This window comes from Numenius arquata, chromosome 5, assembly GCF_964106895.1.
Source record: "Numenius arquata chromosome 5, bNumArq3.hap1.1, whole genome shotgun sequence".
Taxonomy (NCBI): domain Eukaryota; kingdom Metazoa; phylum Chordata; class Aves; order Charadriiformes; family Scolopacidae; genus Numenius; species Numenius arquata.
Window position 1 is genome coordinate 12,749,657 of NC_133580.1, and position 13,299 is coordinate 12,762,955.

The window sequence follows — 13,299 nt, forward strand, 5'->3', positions numbered from 1 at the left end:
GGCGATTGTGATGACTAGCTATTGCCCTTTGTGTTGACACAGAAGGTATCATATATGATAGCTGCTGCTGGCATGGTAGAGTCATCCCCAGGGCTACATGCCTTCTGCAGAGCTCCTTGACTTCTCATTAAAGTTGCTGTAGCTCAGGAAAGAGATTAAATGGCAAAAAAAAAGGTCAAGGGGACTTTCCCTGTCCCTCACTTTATAACTGCAGGATTATTTTCTACACCTCTTCATATGCTGAAGAGAATGAAGCATGAGCTGACAGAAACAGCAGTGGAAAGTGGTCTAACACAATCTAAAATTCCAGTATCTGAAAACCCTTCCCCTCAGTGACAACAGTGAGACGGAGTGCTGACCAGCACCCCTCTGATGGGCCATGGAAACAAACCGCAACCATCAGCTAAAAACAGCTACAAGAGCTTTACAGACTCTGCAGAAAAAATGAGCCAGGTTTGACTAGCAAACAGATATTGATAAGAGAGCACTTATTTCTTCTCCACAGAAAATCATTGCATCAGACCATGCTTATTGGCTCCGACACTGGAGTCTGCCCTCTTTTGAAAGGTTGGCTCTCAAAAATAAAAAAGGCTGTTAGAATTCTGTTTATGGCAGAATGGTAAAACATAAGGTTTGTGTAAAATCAACCCTTTTCATGTAATAGTGAATTTCTGAGAAAAACAAAACAATGCATAATTAACCAATCAGGGAATCCATACAAATGAACATGGAAAAATAAAATCACATTTCTTTAGGTCTAAAAACTGTCTCTTCAGGCATCCTATCTGACTCCTGGTACCCAAAACACCTACTCACAAGACTTAACCCCAGGTCCTCATAAGGTCACGGTCTATTCTTTATCTAAGCCAGAACTTCAGAGTCCTCTGTGTCATAAATTGTGTGTACAACCTTGTGCTTCAGTCTCTCAGGCTACCCCTCTAACAATAATTAGCTGTATTTTCTTACTTCAGAGGGGTGGCTGCTCATATATAGATTTAAGGTTGTGAGTTACCGTCACAATGAAGTGCCAACCAAACATTTAAGATTTACAGATGAATAACCCTCACTGCTGAAGAAATAAATACATAAGTTGCTATTTGTCTCGTTTCATTCTAAATCTAAATGTTAAAAATATACATACGTGGTGAACCAGGCAATCCTGGTGCTCCTGGCAGACCTGGTAAACCTTCTCTGCCGGGAGTGCCTGGTAATCCAATTGTTGCTCTTCCTGGTTCTCCCACTTCACCCTTCACACCTGGAATACCTGGAGACCCTCCAGGGCCCATTCCATCTAGAGAACAATGACACAATGAGCAGCTCTCCTCCAGCAGCAAACACATTCTAGTATTTTTACTGTTACGAAAAATTACTGTTGTACCCTGAACTGCAACCATGTTAGCACAGAACAAGTTATAATTGCACACAAAGGAAACTTTAGAGGCATCAACAGGCTCCCATTTACACACTCCTTTGGTCACTCAAAAAACTTCACAGGGCTTCATTTAAGTCCCACTGATCAGTTAGACAATTAACTACGTAAGACTGCAGTTTATTTATTTTCTGATTTCCTTAGAGTGAGATAATTTCCTTAGTAGCTCCTGGCCCGTGGATCATTGCAGGCCCAGACTTCACAGGTGACATTCAAGTGAAACAGAAACCTTCAAGTGAGATCTTTGATGGGACAAATGAGTTCCACCTACAGTGGGTTTATCTATCCAATCTGTTAGCTCTCTATTGCAAATATGAAGAGTAATTTTAAAAAAAAAAATTCGAAAACATTTGCTGTTATTTAAAATGTAGGAAAGGTTCTAGCAATTAACTCATTTGAAATGGAAATCAATCAATCAACCTCCTGTGTATACTGCTACACCAAATATTCACACCTGAAGATTTACCTGGGCTGTAATCATTGTGGGACTAATTCTGCTCCCATCCAAGACAACATACTTGGTTTCCCTGTGTGTCATCCCTGCCTCCTATGTCTCATACAGCAGTCTGCTGAAGGAGCAGGGAGAGGCTTGCTCCAATACCTTCACCATCTCCAGGCCAATAACCAGAGCCTTCTCAGCAACAAACACAGAAAACAGCCTGTTAAGGGCAGTGTTAGCAGCTGCTTTACCTCTCTCCAGGCCTGGAAACCCTGGAGCTCCTGGAAGGCCTGGTAAACCACTGATCCCTTCGTCTCCTGGAGGACCAGGTGTTCCCTGGTTTCCAGGGTCGCCTGGGGCACCTATTATACAAATACAGAAAAACAAGGAGGAAAATCTCAAGAGAATTTCTGCTGAAATTTCTGTTCAGTCAACTACCCTGGTGGCCACTGATCTCATTGACAGCAAAGGTTGCAAAGCCATTAGCGGTAAGCCTGTTAGTCAAAGATAAAAATAATGGCGGAAAATTCCTCCTGACCTGTTAGAGGTTGTTTCAATCTTGACTGCATGTGAAAGAGGAAGAATGGGAGAGATCATACAATTTGTCCCCTTACCTTTACAGCTTCAGAGACTGCTCCAATCCAGGCCTCATTCAGCTGTGGCATTAATTAAGCTCATTTTCTCAACAATATTCTTACCACATTGAATGACAAATAATAGCAGGATGACACTGAAGACAGACACACAGGTAGACACACAGCACTTCCCCGGCTCACACACAGTCAGCCTCCCAGGCACTAAATTTCATTCTGCCTTGGAACATATAATTCTGCAATGTGGGGATGGCATTGGGACCTAACATATTTGTATGCCAGCAACATAGAAATTAAAGAAAAAATAACAAGGGATGGGTTAGACCCAACACACAATGTGGAAAAGTGGTAAAAAACAGTAAGAAGGAAAGTTGGATCGAAAAAGTGCTTTAGACAAGTTCCAAAACAAAATGGAAATGTGTACCTGAAATGACTACACCTTCCCTGTCAATAACGATAGGAGGGCCTGGGGGACCGATGTCACCTAATTCACCCTGTTAGAAGAAAACAGATTGACGCCACATTCAGATGGGTGATGGAGGGGAAGACAGCTTGTCAGGAAACAGACTGTATTATGGGAGCAATGTCTGTGTACATTCACCGACTAATCATCATCTTTGTCTTGGTGAAGAATTCACTCTGTTCTTCTGCTATTCATAATCACCTGCTGTCCTGATACCTACTTCCTGCCTGACGAAACTGATGGCTGCTTCAGATAAAGTGTTTGCGACTATCCAGCTATCCTCTGAAGGCATCCCATTACCTCAATAGGAAGCACAGGCATGTATATACATACCATGTGTACTGGAGACCAGTTATCATATCAGCATATTGACCAATATCAGGGAGATCATATTTGTTCACCTTGTGGTAAAAGCTACGAACCGTGTTTAAAAGCATTCATCACTGCAGCTATCTGTTGCCTTGGAATTCTGAATTTCAATAATAGGAGCTTCCAGGAAAATGGATCCCTCCATAAAACCACACAGGTAGAAAACGCAAGTTGTGACAAACTGCAGTATCATTCCTTCCTCTCGCTCTAACACAGTATCAAAACCTCTTTGAAATAGCAAGTGCAAAATCTACCTGTTTCCAAATTGCCATCATATTTATAGTATAAACACCATGCAGTGAGCCAAGGCAGTGCATGCTGTTGCTTCTTCCAGTAATACTCCTCTGTGCATAAACCTCTACTGCTCCTTCTTCCATGTGCTCTGCACGAAAAAGCCCTTCAGTACTTGCATTTCACATCTGCCAACCATATGACAATCTTGGTGGCAGATGAGTGTTTTTCACAGCAAACTATGATCCAACCATTTTCCACTCAGTTTCCAGATGTCTGACTGCCCAAGTTGTGAGATACCCAGAAAACTACTGCTATGCTTTGCCTATCTCCAATAGGAGAAATTGAACACGGTATTTTCAGACTTGTCAATACTTGAAGATCTGTGATCTAAGACTTCATGTAGCCTTGGCAACTATCTTAATATCCACTTCTATCTAATCTTGCCTCAATTGTCCAGTAACTATGGCAATGGTGTAAGGATAAAGGAGACCAGAGAGACTACACCTACAACTCTAAGTCATGAAGTTACATGAATGAACGTTGTAAAGGTATTAAAATAGCCGAGTGTTCATAGTCCAGCAACCACTCAGTTTTATCCTTAAAAATAAAGTAAATGAGGAATTGAAACATACTGAAAATTACAGTGATACAGACATAAAGAAGATATTTGATTGGGGCAATGATAACTTATTTATTCATGCAGTATCTTTAAAAGAGCAATGCTTGAGTATTTTCATGTGAGAAGTTACCTTCATGCCTTCAACTCCATCCAGTCCTGGATAGCCTGGAATACCTGGATGACCCTGCAAAGTCACACACAGGAACACTGTTACACAGTGAGACAGTAAGACAGTGGTGTTATTTGTTAGCTGAGACATCTGCAGTTCCTGGACTTGAATCACAAACCTAATGCATTGTCCTACCAAACATTTGCAGAAGAAATAAATAAAGAAAAAACTGATGGCATCAATTTCTTGGCACTCAAAATAGCACAGCTCCTGTAGACCTCCTTGTGCCGTAAAGATGGTGAGAACTTGTGGGTAGGCATGAGGGTGTTCAAATCAGGAAGACACTTTGGAGTTCTCACAGAACCATAGAAATGTTTGTGGAGTGAGGAGTCCAGAACATTATTTTCCTTGTCCCCCCCACTGTCCCCTCCATTCTGTTTCCCCTCCAACAAATTATTGGCACCAAAACATTTGAAGTGACACTGGGAGATCCAGCTCTCCAGCTGTCCATTTCCTGGTAGCACTCTCAGGGACACCAAAATTCCCCTTCTGGGTGTGTGCCTGGGAATCTACACAGACGTGATCTGCTGTTTTTTGTTGGGTAATGTATTAAACCTGGCCCGGTATGGATTGCAAATCCCATTGCCACTGCAGACAAAATGGGATATTCCAAGAGCTCTGGAGCAGGGAACCTTAACTTGAAACCTTGCCTGTGATTCTGAAGCCTCAGACAACTGTAGGCCCAATATAGCCCATACGCAGTATTGTTGAGAAACTTGTCATAAAGGGCTTGGTTTTAATCGTATCATTTTAACATACAGATATTAATTAGATTATATTAGAGATACCAGCACCTTCAGTATATCTTGAGAAGGACATACATAAAAGAAAATATGCAAGAAAGTGACTGGATTCCAGGCTGCAAAATGTAAACTGTATTTCCGAAAGTTGCTTTCTTGAACAACTTCCACTGCTGTATCTGCAAATGGAAGGGCTTTAACAGGTTCTCAGCCACTCGATCACCTGGCCATTTCTACCCACAAAAGGGGAAAAGTGGAAGACCTGATTGTTCCAGGAGGGAATGTACAATTTCCAATCTGTGAAGGTGGTCCTCTGAATACATAGGGATAACCAGAGAGACAGTTAAAGGGATCTAGAGTTTTATGTGGACTTTCTTGTTAGCTCTCACTAGTTAAATAAGGCAGCTGCATTCATCCATCAGAGAACTTGGAGCCACTAGATAAGGAAGTCAGCAGATCTTAAGCAGTTAGATGGTTTCTGTAATTGTAAGTACACTAAAAAAAAAAAGAAATTTCACCTTTCTCCCTGGAATTCCATCAGATCCATCCAGTCCCAAAAGACCCTAGAACAGCAGAAAAACATTAACTTTCAGAGACTCCAGTCTGGTCTTATTATATCAAGCTCCAAACACCTCATCACCAAAGAATGAAAAGGTAAAACTTTCAAAAGGAGAAGCTACCACTGATTTCCCATATCTCCCAAATATTAACGATCATAATTGAAAGGATTCAGCAGAATAACTGATAAAAGAAATTTTATCTTCTTTCACCACTGTCTTTCAAAGTCATGGTGTCTTAACTTACTACGAAGTTAGGTGAGTAGTTTGCAATTGTAAGGCCATGAAACTTAACGCTATCTTGAGCATTTATTCCTCACGTGCAGAACAGAATGTCTTGGTCTTCCTGTTGTGTACAAGCACATCTCTGCAGATCATGGTGGTTTTAAGAATCTATGGCTGGCATGTGATTGAGCATGCCAGCTTGCCCATTTCTTCCCCAAATATCTGTGTTCTCTTATGGCTGGTTCTGGCACTGGTTAAGAGTTTCCTAAAGCCCCTGCAAGGCCTCTTTATTATCTTCATTTGGTCCTCCTGCAAGCTTCCTTTTCTGTGAAGCTTTCAAAAAGACTGGAAAAACACAGGCCCTGCAGTATCAAGCCCTCCGCTTAATATTTCTGCATGATTTTCTTGGGCTACCTTGTCTGTATATATCTTTCACCTCACCTTTAATCTGCAACTTTACTGAGATAAGTACTATCTGTTGGTTCTGTTGTTGTGTGGTGCTGGCTACTATGGGACCCAGCCCTAAGTCTGAGAGTCCTACGTGCTTTGGGAATGCTTTTGTTGATGAAAGGCCCGTTTCCTATGTTTAAGAACAGGCATTTAAGGACTTTGTAAAGTTACCTACCCTGGCACCCGGTAAACCAGGCACGCCTTTTTCTCCTTTTTCTCCAACACCTCCAAAACCCTGAGGAAAAATATTAACATTAAATCTGTGATCTGTCTGGAGTTGAATAGCACAGCACTAAGACAAAATGAGCACAAATCCATGTATTAATATAAACAGTACAACAGAGAGACAAGGGGAACTGAGTGTTTCTGCTGCTACTCTTCTGCCCCAGAAAGAAAACCTGTATCAACCAGAATTGGCAGTATGTGCAGTACATAATCTTCATTCCCCATGGTTTCCCTCCATTTAAACTATGGCACATCTCTCAGCAGCAAATGCAAGTAACCCCATCCTATCAACAGCAAAGTCCTGCAACTGCTACTCTGTATCATATTCTACATTTAGAAATTATTTCAAATCTCATTTCTTAACAGCAGCAGCTCAAGGGAGTGCTTAGAGCACGCTTTTTCATTTCTAAAGCCTAAGAATGACACAAAGCGAGCATTTTCATGCTCAACATTTGGTGGCTTTCCCAGTCAGCAAGAAATATCAAATCCAGAGATAGAACACCAGGATTTAATTTCAGCGAGAGTTACAGTAGTTAAGCAATTTTCAGGCTTCAATCTTGAAATACCTTACAGCTGTGGTTAAGTTCACACATATGTTCAAACCCATCAGCTTCAATGGGCTTCTTGTGATGCATAAAGCTAAACATGCATACAATGGAACATGTCCAGAAAGACTAATAACAAACTGTGCTTCATGTACAGGTTTTTCTTGCACGTCTTTCTATGAAGAACATCTGTACATTGAAGAAACTGGCAAACAATTTATCTTATTAGTCAGAAGTTCCACAAAATATTTATTCCCTGAACTTTTACCTGTGTTTACAACGGGTTATAAGCTGGGAAATAGTTCTCTGGAATCCAGGGATAAATTGTTGTTCTTGATTCATACAGAGAAGATGCTACACATTCCTGAGTATATGAACACTAATGTTAAACAACCCATTCTAAAATTGGACATATAAAGACAGACAGAAAGATCTGCATGTGCTTTACAATTTTAAAGTAAAATAACAAAAATATGTTTAGACATAATTAAAGGAATAAAAATTAGAATGCTTAAAAAAATGTCTAGCTCTCCATGGGACATCAAGAAACACTGCCATCAAGTGGTCATGTAAAGGGTATGTCTACTTGCAGGTCTCTGCAGATTACATGTACTGAAATGATGAATGCTTTGTAACATCTATAGTAGGACAGCATTATCTTCTTTGTATCTGCAGGAAAAAAAACTATCAGATTACAATTACACTCTTCAAAGTCTTGTGGACATTTTAATCAGATTTTCAAAGTACTCTGGTGCCTAAAAACTCCTGTAGAGACCTTTTGAGCTATTCAGAGGATGTTGAACCGTCTAATCCATATTAGGCCTATATTAAAAACTCTCCTCTGTCCTTACCGGCATGCCAGGCAATCCTTTGTCTCCAGGGAGTCCTTGAGGGCCTGGCACACCCTGACAAGGGGAAGAGGTAAACACAATAAATCACTGTGCCTGTGAAAGCAAGACTTTCCCCAATCCACCCATCATGCTTCTGACTCCTAAAGTAAGGTCTTGCAATTTGTTTGTCAGCAAGTACACTCGATTTGTGTCATCATGTGCCAGACATAGTGTCTCTCAGCACAGTGCCAGTGCACGCAACAGATTGTCTGTGACCACTGCCCGTGCTTCAAAGACCACTACTTGGGAACTGTTGTTCTACTGTCCTCCACTCTTAGAAGTCAAACTAGACACATTTCATATTGTCATCTAAGGAACCGGAACATGCACAGTACTTCATGGAAAGCAGCAAAATAACAAATGATGAGATATCATAATGTCTTCATAACCTTGCTTACAAATTCAAGAGTGAGCCAAAAGGAAGGCTGCTTGTTTGAATCTCACCTCACACTAATGTAACTCCACCAAGCAAGACAATAACTCTCATGACTTATGCAGGGGCTTAGGCAAGCTCAGACTGGGCTCCCAAACCAGCCTGTATGGGTCCCAGGTTAATTCAGTATGCCTAAATTTCACACATGTAGAGAATTTTTAACTTGAGATCCATACAGCTTTTATAAAAACACTGATGACCTAGGAATGTATCTCAGTAAATGCCAGGATAACAAAGTAAAGGAGAGAAATCCCTCTATTTTAGAGTAGTGTGCATCATAACCAAAGCAAAAGAGCTGGACGGAGCTTTTTATTTATTTTTCTAAATGGATTTTTTTTTTCCTTCAGTTGACACAATTTTACAGGTCCAACAGAAAAAAACTACGGTTCATTTATTTTTAGGATTAATGATTAAAAACTTTAAATAGCTTTCAGATTTATCCTTCTGAGACGTATGCATTCTCCAGTGGTCTGCAATGTTCTGAGCTAAGAATATTTTTATTCAACAGCCACCTGGCAGATTAAACTAGTACCAAAAATTGTTTTGATTTGGAAATACAACAGCCCTCGCTCTCCAGTAATTTCATTCAGCCTTGAATGAAGGAGCATGTGGAGGGGGAGGGTTTGTAAACTGAATTCACAGACCTTTTCTCCTTGCTTCCCTTTTGGAAATCCCATGAATTCCAGTATTCCAGTGGATGGTGGGGGACCTGGAGGGCCAGGCAGCCCTACATCACCCTGTTGGCAAAAGAGGAAGCTATTAATATAGCCAAACATGTTTGATTTCCTATGGAAGTGGCTTGTGAATCAGAAGAACCATTCTAATTATATCCCATGTACATAATATCTGTGTGCCTGAATGCTGGCACAGGAGTTTGGTCATGGAAGTCAAAAGATCAGACTGAAAATTAAGATAAACAGAAAAAAAAAAAATTAAAAAAAAAGCTCGGCTTTTGAATCAACAGAAAAAGATTCCAGAAAAACTTCAGGGAGAAATAGGAAAGAAAAGACAACAAGAAACAATTCGAAATGTAGAAAGCTGAGAACCGATTTTAACAGCAGCAGAATCAAGTCCCAAATTGAGAACTTTGAGAAGCCCCACTATGCCAGTGTAAATTCTCACACAGACCGCAGGACACCCATTTAGGATTGTGAGACTATAAATTACACATCTACCCAAAAGAACATTATGACCAAATGAACATTATTAGACCCAAAGTCTACCCAAAGAACACTATGAAAGCAAAAAACAATGAAGTCAGTAGAATAATTCAATACAAGAGGTGAAGGTCCAAAGAAACTGAAAGACACAGATTCAAAAGATGTCTAAGGATCTCATGTCTTGATAACTATGCAAATACTGCGCTGAATTGAGATTTTCCCCCTCTTCATCCAGAAAAAGCTCCCATCCTTCTTTTGTGAGCCAGCAAGAATCTTTAGTATTTGGACTGTCAATAAGTCCAAGAGAAGAAAAGAAAAAGGAAAAGAAGAAAATGCTAGAATCTACCCACTTTCTAGAGGATCAAGGTATGATGGAACACTGGAGTATCACTTCATGCTCTTTCCATAACAGAACAAGTTTTACCTACCTTTTCTCCTTTCTCTCCTTGAAAGCCTAATCCCATGTTACCCTAGGAGAGAAAAAAAACACAACAACGATGAATGAATAATAAAACAACAGCAACAACAGCATCACTATCATCTACGCCCACAGCACTGTTAAAAAAGCCAACAATCAGGTGTAGAAAGAAGACAGGAAAGGTAGGTACTTACTTTTGGACCTGGTGGCCCAGGGGGACCCACAGGACCCTAAATGTGAACAAGATCAAGATTTTATTTCTTTGATTAATTAGGATGCATACTATTGGAACAATGCTGGGATCTGCAGTGGTACCTGAACTTTCACCTCTTGCCCCCAAAGCAAAAGTAGCTGATACACATGATCTTCAAGTCTTTCACTCTATCTATAATAGCCCTTGGTATGGTGGTTAATTAAGAGCAAACTTCAATTTAAAAGCAACCAACAGGTAGTTCGGTTTTACCTCTGCCAATTGTAGTATCTTGAAAAAGCAACTCTTTTGCATATATCAAGATGACAGTGGCTCCAAACATGCAGAGGTGAGCATATTCCCTCTAGTCCCAAGATGAGGAAGTGCTCACACCAGTATAATGTAGTGTTTGTAGTCAGCACTCCAGAGCTTTGCTGGAGCCCTCAGTCACGATCGCTGCCCTGAGCACTGCTCCAGAGAGGAGCCTTCCCTCTTGTGATTAGATTAAACTATCTAAGTTCAAGTACTCTGCTTGAAGCCAGCTGTGCTCAGTCCTCTTAGCTGCACACACATGTGCTCATTGTCATGACACAAGGAGGGAAAACTGCCAACATTTTGAACTGTTCTGTCAACAAGTGCAACAGTTGAGGTCTCTTACCTGCAAACCTGGTAATCCTATAGGGCCCGCAGAACCTATTGGACCTGGAAAACCTTTCGGGCCCTGTAAGAACATAGGACAAATACAGAATGTGTGGCACTTAACCCATCAAACCCCAACCAAAGACAAAGTGAGTCTCAGGAAACATTAAGTGATATCCCCTAATTAAGTATGCCAAGTTAAATACTAACAATCCATTTCATATTATTAGATGTATTTTGAAAATCAAAGTTACAGACTTCAATGGTAGAAGGGAGTTTGACTTGAAAAAGGAAAAATGGAAGAGAGAAGAGCAAAAATCTGAATTCCTCTACTATAATGTGGATCCACTCATACCATTACGAAGATGGAGTTGCTCGTGCTACTGGTATCACACATATAAACACATGGCCCGCTACTTTGAAAAGTTTCCTTTAGAAGCAATACCTATAGAAAAATTACCTACTTGATATTCTTTAAAATCATTATTCCCCAAATTAAATAACTTACAGAAATTCCATCCAATCCGGGAAGACCATTTTCTCCCTAAAATTATAAATGCATGAATAAAAATGACACTATGTTATCGCAACAAGCTATAAGGAACATTCAGTTTTGTATAAATAGAAATCCTGCTGTTAGTTAATATTAGATCAAGTGTAAATGGGAAAATATCTTGACACCTCTGCTTCCATATTTAAATTGGGTAATGGACAGATTCCAAAACTCTGGAGAAATTACAATCATTTTATTTATGAGTAACAAGAGAAACTGAAGTGAAAAAAGATTTGTATTAATTGTAAAAACCCTGGAAAATACACTATAAAAACTTCCATTAAAAAACCATAATAAAATAGGTAAAAGCATATAATTACTATACCAAATTATCTATATTTCCCATAAATACTGAAGTAAGTAAGTAAAGATCTATTTAACTTTTACCAACTTATAAATGTATATAATGTGGGTAGAATTTCAGCAAAGTTTTTAATTTTGACCAACAAAGTCAGTGTGAGGGGCCTTATATGACAGAATAAATTTCTTAATATTTTCAGTATTTAATGAAGCATGAGGCTGATAAATATTGCTGAATTCAGTACCACAAGAGGTATTGAATCCTTTGTAGATATATTCCAAACCTAGTATTTCTGGCAAAAATCAAAACCACGGTAAGCTGGTGAGTGTTTGTTTCAAGGCAACAAAGAACCAAGTCTTTTACATGAGCAAATTCAAGAACCTGCTCGCTGCTCTGAAGAATAAACTGAAATTGTCTATCCAGAGTTTATATTTTCTGTACAGGAAATAAAATTACAGACTTGATAACAGACATTTCAGGGCAAAGTCTTTATTAAACAGAGAAAGTAAAATCTTGACTTCACAGCAGCAAAGGATGGAATACTATGAGTGGGATATGATATTCATGTATTTAAACCAAGAGCATAACTAATTACTTACTAGTACCTCCCAGTACAACAAACACCGGGAAGCAGCTGGGATCTCACAGCAGAAATCTTAACATGCACTTGCAAGTTTCCTGAGCTGTTATTTCAACAGACCTGGCACGTGCAAAGACGTCAGTTACAGGAAAGTCCCAAGTGTAGGTGAAGGGCCTCCCCTTTGCTACATCTGCATCTAGAAACACATATGCTACCTCATATACCTCAGGATAAGCTTACAGGAAATTCCTCACACCCATGGTTGGACACCACAAACGAATGGTGCTAGCTCTCCAGAGACAAGCAAAGGACCGGCAACCACACTCAACGGCAACAGGATGAGCAATGTCCCAGGATCCCAGTATGGGAGGAACAAGATCTCTGCAAAGACCAAGCAGTTCCAAGTTCTGAGAGTATTCTGTGTTGTCATTAATGAAGTTATTATATGGCCTTTTTCACATTCAGACATACCCATGATACCCGTGTCTAACACCATGAGCAATCTAACCTGCAGCATCAGCCCTGCAACCTGCAGAACATCAAAGTGTTTCTTGTACTGTATTTTCTCCTGTATGATGACAAGTCTTACCTTCATTCCTTTAAGACTGCCTTGAGCAAAAACAGGTTCTCCTTTATGGCCTTTTGGGCCAGGACGACCCTGAGTTAAAAAAAAAAAAAAGTAAAAAATAAATTTCTGGAAAAAATACTGATTTAGTTTTGAAATAATTTATATTCAGTATAATGAACAAGGCAAACTCCTGGCTCCAATAAACTGCAAAAGTATGACCGCAGTTTTACCAAAGAAGCTGTGGTATTATGAGAACTTAAAGACTTCCAGTGGCTTTAGAAAAACAAGGTTCTGCAAACATTTTTCTCTGGTATTTTCCTGTTTATATTAGATTTCCATTTTATTTTAGGCCTTTGACTTCTAAGATCCTATTTGAGTCTGTTTGACATGGTGTAACCCCCCTGTTCATATACATATCAATGCCATCCAGAGGGCCCTTGACAGGCTGGAGAGTGGGCCTACGTGAACCTTCTGAAGTTCAACAAGGCCAAGTCCTTTCCAATTCAAACC

The 13,299-nt window shown here is 39.9% G+C and overlaps 1 protein-coding gene across 1 annotated transcript in view; it reads right to left on the reverse strand.

The window, feature by feature from the left end:
* Positions 1-13,299, reverse strand: part of COL4A6 (collagen type IV alpha 6 chain) — an 86,988-nt gene that overhangs the window by 27,080 nt on the left and 46,609 nt on the right. Inside the window, exons 6-18 of the mRNA XM_074147521.1 lie at positions 12,811-12,879; positions 11,296-11,331; positions 10,807-10,869; positions 10,153-10,188; positions 9,969-10,010; positions 9,025-9,117; positions 7,909-7,962; positions 6,463-6,522; positions 5,574-5,618; positions 4,277-4,330; positions 2,886-2,955; positions 2,120-2,230; positions 1,142-1,291 (exon numbers count right to left, since the gene is read on the reverse strand). Coding sequence (XP_074003622.1) covers positions 1,142-1,291; positions 2,120-2,230; positions 2,886-2,955; positions 4,277-4,330; positions 5,574-5,618; positions 6,463-6,522; positions 7,909-7,962; positions 9,025-9,117; positions 9,969-10,010; positions 10,153-10,188; positions 10,807-10,869; positions 11,296-11,331; positions 12,811-12,879 — 883 coding nt within the window. The remainder of the gene's footprint in view (positions 1-1,141; positions 1,292-2,119; positions 2,231-2,885; positions 2,956-4,276; positions 4,331-5,573; positions 5,619-6,462; positions 6,523-7,908; positions 7,963-9,024; positions 9,118-9,968; positions 10,011-10,152; positions 10,189-10,806; positions 10,870-11,295; positions 11,332-12,810; positions 12,880-13,299) is intronic.